General features: G+C 41.8%; 1 protein-coding gene across 3 annotated transcripts in view; it reads left to right on the top strand.

The window, feature by feature from the left end:
• The window catches only part of fndc5a (fibronectin type III domain containing 5a), a 28,985-nt gene that overhangs the window by 6,734 nt on the left and 2,725 nt on the right, over nt 1–19,526 (top strand). For 2 of the 3 annotated variants that reach the window (XM_034576863.1, XM_034576862.1), the window contains exons 2-5: nt 10,405–10,520; nt 12,076–12,274; nt 19,079–19,168; nt 19,296–19,429. In XM_034576863.1, coding sequence (XP_034432754.1) covers nt 12,091–12,274; nt 19,079–19,168; nt 19,296–19,429 — 408 coding nt within the window. In that variant the 5' untranslated portion in view covers nt 10,405–10,520; nt 12,076–12,090. Of the gene's footprint in view, nt 1–10,404; nt 10,521–12,075; nt 12,275–19,078; nt 19,169–19,295; nt 19,494–19,526 lie in introns of all 3 variants that reach the window. The other variant, XR_004612797.1, reaches the window with a different exon arrangement.

The following is a 19,526-nucleotide window of genomic DNA, read 5'->3' as shown; positions in this document are numbered from 1 at the left end:
TGTGTGTGAGAGAGAGAGAGAGAGAGAGAGAGAGAGAGAGAGAGAGAGAGAGAGAGAGAGAGGTGGTGATGGGTGAAAAGAAAGTAAATGAATACAAAGGAAAGAGAGCTAGTGTTAGAGCCACAGGAGAGAAAGACAATCCCACAGAGAGACAGAGGGCGTATAGGGCAGATGAAGAGAGAGAAACACGGTGGAATCAGAGAGAGAACATTGTTCATGTCCTCCCCCTCCACCTGCCTGTGACACCGATCCTCTCAGGGAGCGTCTGGAAGCATTTCCTTGCTAGCTGTGCCCAAGGCCTCAGTGGGGCTGGAGGATCTCCAGAGAGACACAGACAGACAGAAGCTAGAGTGAGTGTGAAGTGAAAAGAGTGAGAAAAGAGGAAAGTGTATCATCAAGCACTAAAATCATGAGCGTAACCCTTTATCAAGCTGTGAGCTCCTTTAGTGTAATCAGCCCCATCAACATATCACTGCTGCTTCCCTTCCTTTTGGGGGGGGGGGGGGCTCAGTCACTCCTGCTTGGAGAGTAGATTTCATTAGCATCGGGCTTGTCAAATTATCAGCCTCACGGCACTCCTTTGCCTTTTTCGAATTAGCTGGCTTGCATTCTCTCTGCACACAATGCTGCATTGATTTTCATACCCTGCCTTTTGACATTTAATTATAGAAAAGTGTGTGTGTGTGTGTGTGTGTGTGTGTGTGTGTGTGTGTGTGTGTGTGTGTGTGTGTGTGTGTGTGTGTGTGTGTGTGTGTGTGTGTGTGTGTGTGTGTGTGTGTGTGTGTGTGTGTGTGTGCTGTTTTTGCAAAGCCACTCTCTCCACTCTCGGCGTTACCATGGCCAGTGGGGTTGGAAATTTCATTTCCAATGAGTAAATAACTAATTTCCCAACAAAAAGGGACAAAAGACCCTGAGGTATGATTATTTGACTGAGCTGGGTCAAGGTGTACGGAGGCAGAATGGACCAGAGAGAGCGGACAGCCTCTGTTCGACATGCACACATGCAGGAAACACACACCTACAGTCTCCTGCTGGTACACACAGGTGCTCTGTGGCTGTCAAAGCAACACATATAAATTGTATTCAATATTAAAAAGTAGATTTTATTTCAACTCATTTCAGAACCAAAACATTTAGTGATACTGCTTTCAGCCATTATGCTGGAACAGCCTTCTTCTTTTATTGTTGTCTTTTTCATTATTGATTGCTTTGTTATCCATCGTCTAACTCCACGAACATCGTCTTTTTGTCTGTTTTAAACTGTTCATATCTGTGTCCAATTTGGTCATGCGATGCATTCAATATTGAGCAACTTTGAACACAGGCAAAGAGGCACCTTGCAGTCAGTGGGGGGGGCAGTGCTGTGTACCACACCAAAACTGGCCAACTAACATTTTGATTTTTAGATTATTTTCATTTCAACATATCGTACTGACACAGATATTCAAGGGTGTCTCAGGTGCTCATCTGCGTAATGACAACAATATTAATAGAATCGCTTTCTCTTTAGCAATTGCACAAAGTAAAAGCACAATGTTCATTTTGTTGCTACAATGCTTTATATCGAGCTGAAGTACAGCTCTTTTATTTTGAGAAGTTGTGAACTTGGGACTGCAGATAGCGACAATTGTGTCTAACTTCACTCGGCAGAATATACTATTTATTATAAGCTTTGCACACAAACATTAAAAAGTGACAGTATATTGTGGAACTGTTTAAGGAGGACTCTCTCCGGAGCATCTCCACACGACAAGAGAACAGGTTTAGAACGGGCACTGCAGTTAGTCTCTAATTCTGAATATTCTCAACCCATTTTTAACATCCTATGTTTTTTAAGTCACCTGTAAAGCACTTTGAATTGCATTTGAATTGTTTGAAACGTGCTACATACAATAAAGATTGATTGATTGACTGATTGATTCATTCATTTTATTAGTGGCCCATCTGACTACATCCAGCCAGTGTGAGACTAGCATGAGGCTAATCAATAGTATTAGAGACTCACAGTTAGACTACCGTCTCCCCTAGTCGCCCACCATCTCCACACTGCACCCAGATTGCCAGGTGAAGTGTCAGTTACAGTCAGAGAGCTTTACACACCAGAAGCCTATCGAGAAGCTGCCAAAAAGCCCCGGTGTAGAAGCTGTTCAGAAATAGGACGAGGAGCAATGGAGAGACAGACAAAGATGAAAAGAGAGACAAGAACAGATAAATGGTGAGGGGGAAGTTTAGCGCAGTGTCTATTATAGCTGAGGGAAAATGCATTGAAAGCACAAGAAACACGGGAACTTATGGTGTGTATCTCCTCCAACAAGGATCCAGATGCAAAAGCTCTGACAGTAGCATGGAACAAACGGCAGGACACAAGGAGAAGGGGAAAAGAGGATCTCCATGCAGGAGCTCGCTTTTGTGGTTTACGTAACAATTTGAGCAGCCGCACTGGAAAAGCGGCGGCACAGCTGTGAAACAGTAGGCGAGCGCTAATGAAAAAGGCATTATAGGCAATCAATTATAAAACATGTGACGGCATTACAGTGTGACTCAGATGGGTACACATGCGTTAGATGGAACTCCTAAATTATTCTCCAGATGCTTTCGCTTTTAAATGAAACACATTAACGCCTTGTATTTGCCCATGAGTGTCACATACTGATCCTACCAAATTTTGCAATGTGTGTGTGTATGTGTGTGTGTTTGTAGTGTGCATGTGTAGTGTGCATATCGCTACAAGGACAAGACCACATGCCAAGGTCTCCTCTGACACATGTGAGGGCAGACTCCAAATCAGCACAAAAATTCCTGATGGCTCTATCACGGCACATTAAGTATGAATGAAGGTGAGCCAGCAGCTCTCGGGGTTAGCATCTCTGCCAGCAATGCTAACCCCGAGAGCACAGTGCGACTGCAGCTTAGACAGCTCTGAGGCTCAATAACACGTTAACAGGGGAAAAACACCAACAAGCAATTGTAATTCTCCAATTTATAGCTACTAATTCCCCGTGGGCTTATGCTTTCTCACCATTATGGCTATGACAAGTTTTATTCCTCCCCTTGTTCCACAGTGATTCTATATATACACTTCTCATCCGCTGGTTATTACACCTTTCATGCAAAGTGAGGGTTTACTTACTACCAGCTGGGAAATGGGCCACACTTCTTTATGAGTGTTACTAAAACTATGCTACTAAACCTGAAAAAAAGCCTTTTCAAAATAAAACGATTTCTGTCCACAGGAGTGTTTTGAATCTGTATCAATTCTAATCCTCATTCATACTAACACAGCTGAAAACGTACATCACGTGACCACTCACAAACACTGGTTATGCAAGTGCCTGTTTACACAGGAAACATTTGGTTGTTAGTCGTCTAATATGCACATAAGCAGTTGTATCATTGGAAAATACAGAATTTAACTGCACAGCAGCTGATAACAGGGCCACGCTTGTAAATGATTATCCATGTTGCGTTCTACACTGGTAGCCAAGAGACCCTGGTGAATCGGCAATCAGCAAGCGGTTGTGAGCGTCTATGTCATAGTTTCCAACATTTCTGGTTGTGCCCTTGCAGACCTGCAGGACCAACAGAATTTAGCGTCTCTAAAACTTAGCGTCTCTAAAACTCCAGAGTAGTGTGGATATCGGGCGCATCCGTTGCTGATGCCTTTTCAATGGATCAGCAGGGTGATCTAAAAACCTGTGCAGATAACAGTGGAACGTGATGTAGCTAACAGACAGTTTTCATGTTATTTCACAGGCCCGCAGACTCACTCATTAGCATCCCGGGGAGCAGAACCAGCCCACGGGCCTGACTCTGAGAGATGTATTTCTAAGCTTTAATAAGGTGGTTTAAATCTCCCCACATGGGCAGATGGAAGCTGGAACACCACCCTGTTAGCTTTCATGATTTCTCAGCCCCTGCTGTCCGCCCAGGTTTCACAATGAATCAACCTGTTTCAGCTGACCGGGGTCACACGTGTGGTGCAGTAGAATGGGTTACACTCATATACTGTGTATTCCACCGGGGAGGCAGTTGTTGGGCTATAACACAATCCAGCAGGATTTCTTCAAAACTGGCAATGTTTTAACTTTTCAGAGTCGGAAGAAAAACAGAGGTGATAGTCATTTCATTTACGATGGATCAGTTCTATTCAAGTGTCCCAGTGAGCTGAAGCAGCTATATGCAATGCAACCATAATAGTTTTATGATCTGTTTTTCCTTCACATCAATATTTATACCTTAAACAGGCAGAGAGCGGACAATGGCCTTAGGGCCCCAGACCATCAGGGACCCCAGAGGCCTTAGACCCACTGTGAGGTAATTTATAAATATAAAAAGCAAATTGTGCAAAAAATATACAGCAAAAATTATATTATTAAAAGCCCAAAGATTAGTGCTCCAAAGGGGCCCTGTATCAATAAAAACACTTTTGTATTGTTTTAGTTGACATTGTGGTGCATATATCTGCATAACTTTACATACATTTGTTGAATTTACCACAAACTAGCAGATGCATGGCAAACCTGTGGTGGGTTAGAGCGGCAGAAAGAGCTCTGCTTGAATTTACATCACTGTATTGACGTGCATTTTTGCCCATCCACACAAAATGTCCAGATACTGTATAGACTGCATGTTGGTGCAAATGAGATCCACCATACAAAATTTCTGTTGAAGAAAACAAATAAAAACAGAATGAGGAAAATAAGAGGGGATAAAATCTGCTAAAATGAAAGATTTTTTTTTTTCTTAACGTTACATTACCTGCAATATTTCTCCATGTATAAAGCTGAATTTCACCCAGTGTCAAGAAGTGTGTGGACCAATTGAAAGGAGGATTCAGAGGGGGAGTAAGGAAGGAGGGATGGCAGCATGGCCTGGAAGAGGTGTGGAAGGAGTGGTCCTGTCTTTCTGAGGTCGACAGGAATAATAATGCAAATAAGAGAAATAATAAATGATAAAAAGGCTTTATGGACAAGGACAGGTCACAGTGTGTTTATCCTCAACATGCTGTGTTGGGAAAGATCAACTTAGCTTCCTCACACACACCTCTATCTGAGTGAGGACACTCAGGAATAACGCATTTGTCAGCCCCTTACCCTAACCTTAACCATCATAACTAAATGCTTAACCCTAACCCTAACCTAAACCCTAACCCTAAAAATGTCCTCACTTTCCAAAAGTGTCCTCAATGCGTAAGGTCTATGCTCAAAATGGTTCTCACAAATACACAAGAATAAGTACACACACACACACACACGTGCGCACACACCCAAACACACTCCCAGTGGGTTCTATAATGAATGGGGATATTAAGCTGCACAGCATGGGATAGACACCTAGCTGTCACTCTGATCGTCATTGAACTAACAAAGTCTCACATACACACATACACACACCAGAGGGACATCCGTCAGGTCTCAAAGTCACCCCCAACTCTCAGGGTGAGGCAGACTGTGTGTCAGGGCGTTGAGAGAGAGTTTAGGAAGACATCTGTCTGGTGTTTCATTAGAGCTGACTCATGTCATGTGTCGACTCATGCTGTCCCCCTGCCTAACACAGCTGTACTGGGGATAGCAGTCGGACAAAGACAAACAAAAGTTAGTAGAAGCTGTGGGACATGAGGACACACAAAGAGATGTTTTATCTTGGTTTTTCAGAAAGCTAAGGAGGAATAACACTTCTTTTTTCTTTACCAAACTCTGCCTCCTGCTATGTTACAGTCTTCTGCAACTGCCAATACTTTTCTTTTCAATTTTCTCTTGGAGTCTGAAGGAGATCAAAGTCTGTTCTCATAGACAGACTCGAAAACACAGTAATTCACTTATAATTCAAAAGGCTGTCAGCACTGAATGCAGTAAAAGACGGAAAGAAAACTAAAGAAAAGCAACACTTTGGCAATTAGTTACAGACATGAATGAAAATATCATGAGGAATTTCTAATTTCAAAGGGCGTTTGCAGCTGGCTGGCTGCTCTGTTTTAAAGAGTAAAGAGAGAAGTAGTCTCGCAGAGATCAGAAAGATGGCGGCTTTATCTAAAGCTAACCAGCTCTGTGCAAAGTTATAGAATTTAAGAGGCACAAGACGAGAGGCACAGCTTCACAAGAGCTTTACTGATCACACTATTATTGAGAAGAAAGAGGGGCAGAGTGACACCAGACTGGTTCTATTATCACGCCTGGAAGAGAACATTTTCTACTCCATTCATGTAGTCGACAAAAGTCATGTTAAGCATTAGAATCTCTCAGTCGTTTGATTCTCTCCCTTCACTTTCTTCTTTCTTTAATGCCTATTGTTACTCTAATTTAACAGATAGTAGATAAATTAATTTACTCTGCATGATAGGTAATATTCAGCCTCTGAGGTCAACGCAAAGCTTTGTCCATGTCCGGGAAAACAATTCACCTGACTTATGGGAAGTGTAGTATCCTGTGTGGACCTCATAATGCAATAGGGATGTTTTCCCACCTAACCTGCCCATTTGGTCTGGTTCTTTTTGATTGGTGTGAAAGCTTTCAATCAAACCTGAGTCGACATAACAGCCAGATCTGCTTCCATGCATGTAAACGTAAGTGCGGTTCATAGAGTGAAAGTAAACGGAGCAATCACAGCAGCTTATGATGGCATCGTTTTACCTCCACCTAGGAGGTTATGTTTTCACCCATGTCCATTTCTTTGTTGCTTGGTTTGTTAGTTAGTAGGATTATGCAAAAACCACTGGACGAATTAGCATGACAACTTGGTGGAAGGATGCAGTGTGAGGGAGGGACGTCCCCATTAAATGTAGGTGCAGATGCAGTCATTTATTCACTTTCTTTAACAACGTGAGGTAGGACGTTTAGCAGCATTTTCCTTGATTTCTCAGAGAATAATTCATGAAAAAAGTGAGACGTATTTAGGGGATTGATATTTATGTGTGTGTGAAATTTGGTGCAGATCCAAACAAGAATCTTAACAAATCTAGTAAATTTAAACATGGTTTCATTAGGGGACTGGAGGAATGAGTGTGATTCTAGTTTTGTTTTGAACTTAAAAGATGAAGTACTATTAAAGGATAGACTCACGAATTTTCCATGTGGCTTCATGCTTACATCTCTTTGCTTATTTGTCAAATGAATCAGACACCGTCAAGACTAAATACCACACTACTGTCACTCATCTCTCACTCTTCTCCAAATATTACAGGAGTGCATCAGTACATCACAGATGCTAATACGGTAAATACGAGCGCTCAGTCTCTTTTTATGTGTGAGAAGTTTAGAAGTTCCCAGTGTGTGTGAACAAAGGAATGGTTGTCTCTGAGTCACAGTAATAAATGTGTTCCCTGGGGGTGTTATCATAGCTAAATGTTGCTGATGCTGTGTGTTTCGAGAGCGACATTAGCACATAAGAGAGAGAGAGAAAAATTGAGAGGGGACTAACTGAGAGATGAGTTTGATTTGTGACCTCCTCAGTCCCACCCGCCCCCCTCCACCCAATACGCACCTCCCTCAGGCAAACAGACAGAGAGCTGTCCACTTGTGATTGGATCATCCAAGACACATATTACTACCAGGTCTGAACAGGGCCTTTGTCAGGCTATTCATCAAAACATCAGCAGCAGGCGGGGTGGAAGCATGAGTCCTGCCCTGGATTGATGTGCTGTGCGGTTTCTGAATGTACAGTAGAATGTCGGTCTGCGTACACCAGCTACAGAAGCCCATCATCCTGTAATCACCAGCTGAGTGATTTGTTCCCCGTCAAAGGACAAGAGAGAGTTAACCTCTTCAGTAACTCACTGACTGCAGACTTTGATTTATATCACATTAAATTTAGCTGAGTAGCATCATTGAGTGACCACTTGTTATTCCTACTCATCTCCCTCAGCTCTGCTCATATTACAGTTAACTGTCAATCCAAGAAGGTGATTCATAGGAACTTCTGTCTGCTGTGATGGAAAGGAAAAACAACACAGTCCTCGTCATTACCTAAGCCAAGGAGGTTATGTTTTCACCCCTGTCTCTATCTTTGTTGATTGTTTGATTGGTTTGTTTGTAAGTAAGGTTATGCAAAAACTACTGACCAGACTTTCAGAAGACTTGGTGGAAGGATGTGGTATGGATCAGGGTAGAACCCACTAAGTGTACATGTGAATCTGCATCAGGGGGCAGATCCAGGAAATGTTTTTTCACTTTCGTTAACATAGGGTTTTAAAACATTTCCATTTCTTTTATGTATAATTCATGTATGTAGATTTTTTTAATTTTAAATCAGGAATGTCTACAATTTGGTGCAGATCCCCCAAAAAATCAGGATCTAGTGAATTTAAATGTGGTTTCACAAGGGGACTGTTGGGTCGAGTTCCATTCAACTTCAGTGTGTTACAGTATACAGACATTATGGTTCAACATAGTTGTAACTTATGTGAATGATAAATACTGAAAACAGTGGTTTCAGATTTTGGGCAATACACTTTGCAATAGAGCATATATTTCATATCTAAAATCAGAAAATTAAATGTAATGGCAGGAAGCAAATGGCAGCATTTAACACTGTAACAACAGAGAAGTAGCATCTTTATATAACAGTGCTGAATTGATAAGTGAAAAAGTAGACAAGAAGTAGATGTGTCATATTGATTGGACACAATTCACTTTTAAATACATTATATTCAGATCAGCTAACTGTATTATTTATTTTCTGGCCATATTTTTTTTTTTTTTATCAACTCGTCAAAACTTTCAGGTAGTAGGTCAGACCTGGGCCAGCTCACAGTGTTGATAACATTTTATAATTTCATCAGGCATGAAGCATAACTATTTGAAAGGACACACAATATATATTTTTGAAAGTCAATAGGTTTTTGTCCATTATGCCTGTTTGGTTGACACGGTTCACACTATAAATATTTTTCATAAGGAAATGAAAGTATAGGAGGGATGAATCTTTCCCCACTAATCTGAAGAAAACCGAGGTTCTTGTTTGCTGCAGGCGCTTTGATCATCTGATCAGAAGACACGCTCATTTCATACTGTAGTCATTAGGTGTGTGGGCATGTAGAGGTGTTTGTGTGTAGTGCAGACTGGGGCAGCGCATACTGTAATTAAAGAGTCTTATTCAGAAGTAGCTGAGGTCACCAAAGTGCACACGGACACACACAGTCTCACACTTGATTACATAATGAAAACAAATCATTATTCTCGAATCTTGTACCCTGTGACCCTAATTAAACTGGAGGTGTGTTTGGAAAATGAAGTATGACACTTAGTGGAAATAACCACAGCCCCCCCCCACACACACACACACACACACACACACACACACAAACACAGTTGTCTCACTATAGTTGTGAGGGCACTCATTGACATAATGCATTCCCTAGCTCCTTACCCTAACCTTAACCATCACAACTAAATCCCTAACGCTAATCTAAACCTAATTCTAACCCTGAAGCCAAGTCTTAACCCTCAAACAGCCCTTTGAAATTGTGAGGACCAGCCAAAATGTCATAACATGCATATTCCTGTTTTTTAATATCCTGATCTTGCTTCATTCTTATGTACTTTCAAAAAGGTCAAGTACATTTTGCACAGATGGTTTCTGTCATTTTAGTTAGTACTCATCACAGTGATGTATGTTCAAGTTAATTTTTTTCCCCAATAAGTTTGGTTTCACAGAGCTGCTATCTTGACTGTAGACTCCAGTGTTCGAACAACCCAAAATATTTGTGTGTGTGTGTCACCTGCCTTGAAATACAGTCGATGTTAATTGTTATTAATAACAATGCTAACATGCTGATGATTAGCAGGTGTAATGTCTTGTGCTTGTGGTAGCATCATGAAAGTAACTAATTATCACAAAATTCAGACAAGGCTGCTAAAATTTACCATCAGTTTACACGTATTATTAAAAGTTAGAGTAACCAAATTTATTGTCGTTTTGTTTATTGAGTGTCTTTACCAAATTTCACTACAATCAATCGAATTGCTGTTAAGATATTCAGTCCTGGAGTTGATTGACCAATCAAACAATATTTGCATGCTGCAAGCAGGGATATAAACTTTTAAATTTGATTTTCAAATAACCTTTAAAACGTTGAAATCCCAGTTTTAGAGTCATGAAAATGCTACGATTAATTGAGTCTCCCAGACTGCACTGATCACTCCTTATCTCACACACTGTACCGTCTGCTGATCCTTGGGCAGCACCACTGTAACACCCAGAGAAATTATTTTCTGTATCTGTGCTCCGTCATCGATTCCACCCAACATAATGGATTCCACAGAGTCATTTATTCGCAGCACTGAGTCTGCTTTTCTGCCATGCTGGTGGCCGTTTCTGTGACTGGCGGAAATAAAATGGAGCTGAACTTCTCATTTGCTCCGTACTGCAGGAGATGAAACGAGACTCTGTTTCTGTGTGTGCTTGCAGATAGCTTGTCACCTCCCGTCAATGTGACCATCAAAGCGCTGAAAGCAAACTCTGCTGTGGTGACATGGGACATCCCCGAGGGAGACTCCGTCATTGGCTTCGCCATCACACAGCAGGTGAGCGACTTGCACAGTGCAGTGTACAGACACAACACACACACACTCCATTTAAATATGGAAATGTACCACCAGAGGGGATACATTAGTTTATGCAAGTATAAGCTACTCCAACTCAAACACACACACACACACACACACACACACACACACACACACACACACACACACACACACACACACACACACACACACACACACACACACACACAAATTCAAATAAACTGCCACCACCTTCATTCATCCATGAGCTCATCACTGGTTGTTTTCTGTCATGTCCAGTTCTCAGTGTGCATTAGGGGTATAATCACAGGACGCGGGTTTCTGTTGGACTGCTTGTCTGGTCTAGGACAACAGCAGAGTTTGACAGCCATGTGAATCAGACATAGGCGCACACAGGCACGCACGCACGCACGCACGCACGCACGCACGCACGCACGCACGCACACACACACACACACACACACACACACACATGCACACAGGAAGTCACATACATTACTTGGTTCAAGCCCAAACGTAAATTGAATTAGTTTATGTGGGAGACAAGCTGTCATATAGCAGTTGTATGGACACAAACACACAACATACACATTCATCCATGGGCATTGGAAATGACGAGATGAGGAAGAGCTGCATGGTCGGTGGTGTGCACTATAGTGTGCACAGAGGAATGTTGGCAGCAACAAATAACACATTCAATATGATTTTACTTCTAAAACAACAACATAAGCACAAGCAGCTGCTTTCACTGTAAATATAGTTTGGTGCATTGTATTTATCTACTTATTTACTTACTTACATGCTTTTGTGTTTTCAGAGTAGTATATGATATTTTAAAGAAATAGTTTACCATTTTGAGGAAATATGCTTTCTCATCCTCTTGCCAAGAGTCACCCAAGATGATTACCACTGTAGTTATATCTGTAGCAGCTAGCTTAGCTTAACATATTGTCCGAAATGTTGGGGAAAATATCCAGGCTCTTCTCCAAGGGTTGACAATCTGCTCATCAGTAGTTCTGCAGCTGATAAATTAATATTTGTTTATTTAATATCTCTTGTTTAGCTAAGGTAACTGATTCCTGGGTACAACACGTTTAGCTTAAAGACCTCGGAGTACATATACATATCAAACTTTTCATTTAGCTGTTTGCAAGAAATCAATCAAGACATTTCCTAAATTATGATGATTTAATAGTTATTCTTTAATGTGTACGTCTGACTTTTACAATAACATTACTCTTACTGTAGAAATATTCTTGTTTGATAAAACGTTTCTTCCCCAGGCATTCTCTGTGCCCGAAATGGAATCTACCAAATATCATTACACAATAATGTTGCACCAGTTGGCCTCTAGGTGGCCCAAGTGGCTCTCCACTTTGCTTTATAGCCAATTGTGTGATTTTAAAGCCAGAATATCTACATAGTGAGTAGTGCCCTATTTTCACTTCCCCCCTGCCCCATAGACAATCAATGTACAGTATTGTTAAAGGGCATATGACTAGAGACATAACATCTCCCCGCAGTAATCATGTTTATTACTTTCTTCCAACAGAAGAAAGACGTGCGTATGCTGCGATTCATCCAGGAAGTCAACACCACCACACGCTCCTGTGCATTATGGGACTTGGAGGAGGAGACCGACTACATTGTGCATGTCCAGTCCATCAGCATGTCTGGGACGAGCCCGCTGAGCGAACCGCTGCGCTTCCGAACACCGAAGGAGGCCGAGACTCAGGCCTCTAAGAGTAAAGGTGAAGTAGCACAAAGACAAAAAACACAAAGTCAAACAGTTGCTCAGTCATCCAACATACATCCACGCTTTCATATCCTCACTCTGTTTCTGTCCTTTTCAAGACAGTGAGTCCAGAGGGGACTTGGCCTTTTGACAATATCTTGACTGATTTTGTCTAAACCAATAACGATCAATATACACACAAAGCATGAAATTAAATTTCACATCAGAGTGCTCCTGAAGCTGGCCCCACTGACCACAACTCAGGAATAATAGCAACCGAGGGGGATGTATACTTCACTGCGTATAGACGTACCTCTGTGGGCCTCACCTTGCATCCACCCAGCACCACTGCACAGTGATTCAGAATGAGACGAGGCATTCATCACACACAGGGAGAAGATAGGCAGAGCTGCGAGGGGTGGCAAATCAATGTGCTTTTGGCTAAAGCCCTGCTCCGTCTATCCTTCCTCTCATTTACACTCATCTCTCATATAAGCTGCCACTGTACTCCGACACAGGGTGCGGAGCCAGAAAGTCTACAGATAAATAAAATCATTTCGGGGCACTGAAGACATGCACACTCCACCACTGAGGCCTAATCAGCATAAGAGGCATTGTGCATCTCTTGTTTATGCGAGGGTAAAAATTTACAGAAATCAATATCTGCACACAGGCTTCAGATAGAAGAGTGCGTACATGTGCATTTCAGGCAAACATTTCAGATTTGATTCTCTCTCGTGCCACAAAGGCACAACGGAGGCTCCGGCTCATGTACAATGCACAGAAATAAACAGGAGGGCTTCCGAGCTACAGCAAACAGAGACACAGACTTAGTTTTACTGAGAGTGGTAATTACATTTTTAGAAGGAATAGTGGGGACAGGGATATATTATAGATACTCTTACACAAGAAAAAGCTCATTCACTTTCTGTTCTCTCTGCTGAGAGCTGGAAGATTGATACCTCTCTACTACTTTGTAGGATGCTAGCGTCAGCAGCTGCCACACTTAGGTTTACATAAACACTGAAACCTTCCAGCAACTCTGAAACTCAGTAATTTAATCTGTACACAAATCTAAATGTAGATGTGATCTAAAAGTTAAAATATGCCGACTTGTTCCCACAGTGTCAAGTTTACATACATTAGTCAACTGTAACTAATTACACAATCTAATATTAGTCTGACTTTATGAATACTTTCATCAAGTGAGGCAAACATCTTGGAGAAAATATATGGATGTTGTAAGATATAGCATTAAGCAATGTAGGTATTAACACAAATAAATAAACAATCCGTTTGTGTTTTGAATTCTGTAATTTACTCATCACCAAGTAAATGTAAAGGCGGCATTGGAAACGTCTATGCTGAGGAAATAATGCTGTACAGACAGAGGTCAAGTTTATCTAATAGGATGCTATGAAAACATAGCTGAGCTAGTTTTAATTTCCAGCAGACATGAATGCAGCATGATTGCTGTCCAGGTTTAGGCTGGCTTTGTAATGTGTCTCTGTAAAGGCATGACAGATCAAATAAACATCAGAAGAATGAATGATGAATAAAAGGATGCTCTGCCTTTTCATCTTCACTAACATCAGATCGGAAGAAAGGATTTAATTCCAGCAACATTAATTTTTTTCTTGCATCGTGACTTTGACCATTCCATTTGGTTTGCTGGCTCTCTTGCATGACGTAAGCTTTAGTGATGAATGAATATAAATACAAAAATCTATTTCAACTAGATTATGCAAAGTGTCGTTTTGTGGGCTCCAGCACCATTACAGTGTGTTGTGTACATGGGAGAAGCATTGATCTTCTAATATGACTCACAAAAAGAAAAAAAGGGCGTTTCCAAAATGTCAGCCTTCCAGTTTTTAAATGATGCTGTTGAGTCAAGTGCAGTTGATGCCTCTGTGAACGCTTGTTTGCTTGGTTTATTTAGAAGGCTGTTAAAGGGAGCAGCACTTTGCCTCAGCTCAATCATCCATCCCCCCCAAAACATGAAAGCTCTCCACATTGGTAGGCTCTGCACCCACACACACACACACACACACACACACACACACACACACACACACACACACACACACACACACACACACACACACACACACACACACACACACACACACACACACACACACACAGAGAGAGATTTCCCCATGCTTCCCACCATGCACATGTTTCACAAAGCAAATCTCCACACAGAGCAGGTCTGTGAACAGATGTTTTTACAAGTCAGTCAGTTTGTTATTCAGTACAAAATTTGTAGCATTGGGGTTTGGGATTGGGAGAATCAAAATCAGTGGGCAAGGGAAAAACTGTTACTTGTTTAAATCCACGAGAGATGTGGGGTCTTTATACTTTATTTATGCTTTATTTTGTATGATTTGCAAATTGTTTCTACCTACAATAATGGCTACAAGTAATAACTAAACATTTTCATTTCTTTCTTATTTGACATTCTTTGCTTATCCTGCAAATTGCCCATCAGCTGGAGCAACATGAATAGAGTAAACTAAAAAAATGTTAATTGCACAATTGAATTATTATTACTTGAATGGGGAATATGTGGGTAATGTATAGGATGGATGGTGAAAATGAGTCAAAAAAAAGAAAAACAGACTTTGTCTTTTTACTGCCCATAATTTGCACAGCGATTGTGGGAGCGACAGTCTCTCAGTACAGCTGTAGGTCCTTTGTCTGGATATGACAAGCAAACATCCCGAGAAGAAAAGGGAGGTTTTCACTATCCCCGCTCATCTGCTCATCCCTTCTGTTCTATCAGCCTGAACTCGGTGCAAAGAGCGAAGGATGAGTACGAAAGCTGGATTATTCCCCATCTTCTCATTTCCTCTTTAACAATAGGTTTAAGCTTCTGGAGATCAAACGAAGCGAGAGAGAGAGAGTGATGAAAAAAAGAACAGCACAACCTGTGCACAAAGCAGGAGGAAGAGACGGAGTCAGAGAAAGAGTGAAGGGAGGGACAGAGTGACTGACAGAGAGGAGGAAAAGGGAAGAAGTCACAGTGTTACAGGAGATATCCTGACAATTAAAATTGACTCACTCTCTCACACACACGCACACACACACACACACACACACACACACACACACACACACACACACACACACACACACACACACACACACACACACACACTATATTTGGCTGCATGTAGCTTCCCTGTGCAAATAATTTGAACCAGATGGAACACACATGGAAAAACTGTAATAGATCTGACTTCCTCAGATCTATTAACGGGAGAACCTTCTCTCTCTGGCCCTGCTGGAAACTTCTTAAAAACCGAGGATGGAAACAAAAGTGACTCTTTTCTTTCTTCTTTCACATAATAGTTTGATATGTGTGTCAAAACAGGGCTACAGTGAAGTGTTGCTTGCCTCAACAGCTCTGCTGAATCCCAACAAAAGAACAAAACTTTTCTTTCACACTGTGTGGCCACAGAAATAAAAGCAGCGATATTAAAAACAGGGGACGAACCCACCAAGGCTGTGGCACCTTGAAGGCCTCATTGGGAGAACCCAAGATGCGACATTGAAACATTTGTTGGAGGAGAGGTTTTCCCTGAATAACTTACAAGAGGAGTTGATATGATGTTGAGTAGCTGACAGATCTTTTGTCTTGCAGCAACTATCCAAAATGCACAGAATAGTGGGAGGCAGTGGAGACACCTTGTTCATCTTTGTGAACAGGCTACGCTAGAACTTCTACATATCATGTGGTGATAAGAGCCATCGCCAGTGTCGATGTGCTGAAAACATAAATACATGATTTCCGCAGCAGAATTACTACTTTACATCCTGCCTATACCTGCTGGACCACCTAAGACCTGAATCCTGCAGTGGATTTGCTGCTGTTATGAGAGGAGAATCTCCCACTGTGTTGCGCATGTGTGAAAGGCAAACTGTGGAGAAAGTCCGGAGCCAGTTCTCCAGAGATCCTTCGCAGGTCGTGTCTGAAAACGGTTTTCAAATGCTGTGTTGGCACAGGTTGCCAGATGTGTTCAGTCACAGAACACACACCATCCTAAAATCAGATAATGTTGTATTTAAAGTTCTGTTTATGTACAGGTCAAAGTGGCACTCAAGTAATTGCACACTTGGCTTTCATTTAGTTGACTCACAAGAGACAGATCAATATAAGAATGGTCAGAGGCTGAAATATGCTAAATGTAGGTGTTTTTAAGTGGGTCAAGTATCAACCTCCATGCCCCAACTTTTGAACTCATTCTGTGTTGAATAAAAGTCTAGGCCATGGTCACTGAGCATCAGAGGTGTTACAGCTGACCAGTTAGCCCCAGTGAGGCCTTGGGCTACTCTGCTTTGGTTGGTTAACACTACGCAACAGAGGCCCATCGATCTGCAGAATTGCTTGTTGCTAAAAGCCACTGGAGCGTGGGGATACTGCCACGCTGGGCGCTCGAAATGTCACCCTCACCCACTGTATCTAATCAAAAGCAAAGGAGTGCTCTCTCTGCTGTGGTGAACTTTAGATGAAGCCTCTGACGTCCACAACTTTCAGCAGTGCAAGAAAAAGCCTCAACGTGTGGTTGCTCTGTGTGAGATGCCTGCACTCCTCTACAGGAAAGACTTCTGTATGTGAAACCAACGTCTCTGTGATACCTCCCCTAAAGGCCATTCCACTTCAAAGATTAAGGTGGAGTTTTATTTAGGTTGGTGTAAATTGATCCTGACTGCTCTGATTAACTTTTGTCCCCATTGTTTCATCTCTCTATCACACTGTAAAATAGAGAAATCCCCAATAGCCTAGATGAAGCCTTGACTATTCTCCTCACGTTCTGCCTTTCTGTGATCATTTGACTCCATCAGGCGCTCAGAGAATTTGGTCTATTAATGATCACCCCTGAATACACCATCATGGCTACATAGATGAAGTAAATCTTTTAAAAATCTGCTCCTCTACTGTAACCAAGGTCCTTATCAACACCTGCGCTGCCACTCACTACCATTACTGTGCTGCACCTATAATATAAGGGGTGAGGGCACAAGGAGCAGACCAGCTGATAAGTGGCAGCATCCCTTATACTGTGATCTAAATGGGTAAAAGCACTAGAATAATATAGCCCTTGGGGAATAAGATGGCTATGAAATGGTTACACCAGCACTCGATAAGTTACAAGAGCTGACAGAAAGACAGTGTGCAAGGAAGTTCAAGATTTCCAGAGAGGGAGAATACAAACGTTAAATAACTTCTGTCTGGAATAAAAGCAGAAAGTACATCAATAAAACCCCAAATGTATAAAAAAACTGAGCAATATATTTCAGTCAACTTTATAGCAATATACATCAAGAAACTTGTTCCCTCAGGAACAGAAAAAACACTAAAAGAAACTAAAAAGGATAAAAAGTTAATATATATAATGAGAGCCCAGTGAAGGGTGTCTCCATTGTGCCCTCTATTGCCCTCCCCAAATCTACAAATACTGTAGCAGAAGAAAAACAGCCCTTACAATGCCAGAAGAAATGAAGAAATCGAATAGAGTGTGCATAAAAAAACGTTTAAAACCAACGACCTTACCATCCTAAAAATCGACAAGACCGAAGAAGAAAACCGAACAAAACGTGGTAAATATTGAATTTAAAAAATGTGCTGTTGGCATAAATCTAGGCCAAGAGCATGAGACAGAGCTTATGACTGTGTGGTCATGGGAGAAATGAGTAACAGGTGGAGTGACAAAATTAATGATCAAATAAAAAATGACCATGAAGTGTTTTACAAGCTTGTAGATAAAATCATGAACAGCTATTTAAAAAAAGAGATTTGGGAAAGTTTTCAGAGACAATAAAGTGCACTCACACTGCTGTTCACAGACTCCTTCAGGGACTGTACAAATTTTATTTGGGAGGGGACGTTCATATTTCACACTCCACCAACCCTAACGTTATTAGTGCTTTACTCCCAACACATCAAAATATAGTGCAGAGTAGCTGCAACCTGTTTTACCACTTTGAACAAAAAGAGGCAACACATCTGGAATTTAAGGTGGTGCCATCTATTAAAAATCCAACCTCAGTAGTGCGCATACCTCTGCCAAGTCCCCTTCTGAAAGGACATTTAAATTCTCTCTGTGTCATTCAATGATAAATGTTCAACTCAGCAGAGCACATATCTCCACCAAGGCCCAACAATTCCCTTAAATTAATTCAAGTTGCACCAAATTGTACACACTTATAGATATGGTTTCCCTAAATATGTTGGATTAGTTAAAAAAAAAATCTATTTCCCTTAATTATTCCCTTGGAAATCTGTAAAACAAATCTCAAGATCTTACACAAAGCGAAAAAAATGAATTCCTGGAACCAATGAGTTGTTCCTTGACCCATTCCATATCCTTCCACTAAGTTTTGTGGTGATTCGTCCAGTAGTCTTTCAATAATCCTGCTTTCTAACAGACAGACAAACAAACAAACCCAGATGAAAACATCATAACCTCCTTGGCAGAGGTAATAATGGTTCATTTATCTATTTTGGTCAAACTCACTTCCTCTATCAGACTAAGTTTTCAGACATGCACTGACCTCTGCAGATCGCACATATTTTCTCCAGAGGAGGTGCATGTGTGAACGCAAATGTCCGAGTGAGAGCCTCCACAGTTTCTGCGAACTTTCTCCGCCTGGCCCCCTAGTATAAAGTCAGCAGAAAGTCAGGAGACTCCGATGTGAGAACACAGCAGGGGATCCCCCACTGGATTCACCACAAGCGAGTGGGCGGTTGATGAAGCTTATAACAGGTCATGTCTGAAAATGGCCTTATTAACATGTTGCCTCTTAACTCCTGCAGACGAAGTGACGATGGAGGAAGTGGGCCAGACCACCCAGCTGAGGGCGGGGGAGCTCATCATCATCGTGGTGGTACTTATCATGTGGGCAGGTGAGGACAAAGTTCGATAAACCAGGATCAGGCAGCTTCACTTGCACTGTTTCTGCTGTGGCCTACAAAGGCAGCAGCTAGAATCGTTTGGGGGATAATCGGACACTTCCTTTCTCTCCCCTCTCAGGTGTGATCGCTCTCTTCTGTCGCCAGTACGACATAATCAAAGACAACGAGCCCAACAACAACAAGGACAAAGCCAAAAACTCCTCGGAGTGCAGCACTCCTGAACACCCAACGGGGGGGCTGTTGCGCAGTAAGGTATAACCCACCCCCTCCTCCTCCTCCTCTCCCCGGGTGCCTCCCCATCAGCAGCGCCGGGCAGGTGAATGGTCCCGGCCACTTCTAGATGTTTTAT

Source organism: Hippoglossus hippoglossus, chromosome 22, assembly GCF_009819705.1.
Source record: "Hippoglossus hippoglossus isolate fHipHip1 chromosome 22, fHipHip1.pri, whole genome shotgun sequence".
Lineage (NCBI taxonomy): Eukaryota > Metazoa > Chordata > Actinopteri > Pleuronectiformes > Pleuronectidae > Hippoglossus > Hippoglossus hippoglossus.
This window is presented reverse-complemented; position numbering and strand designations above follow the sequence as displayed.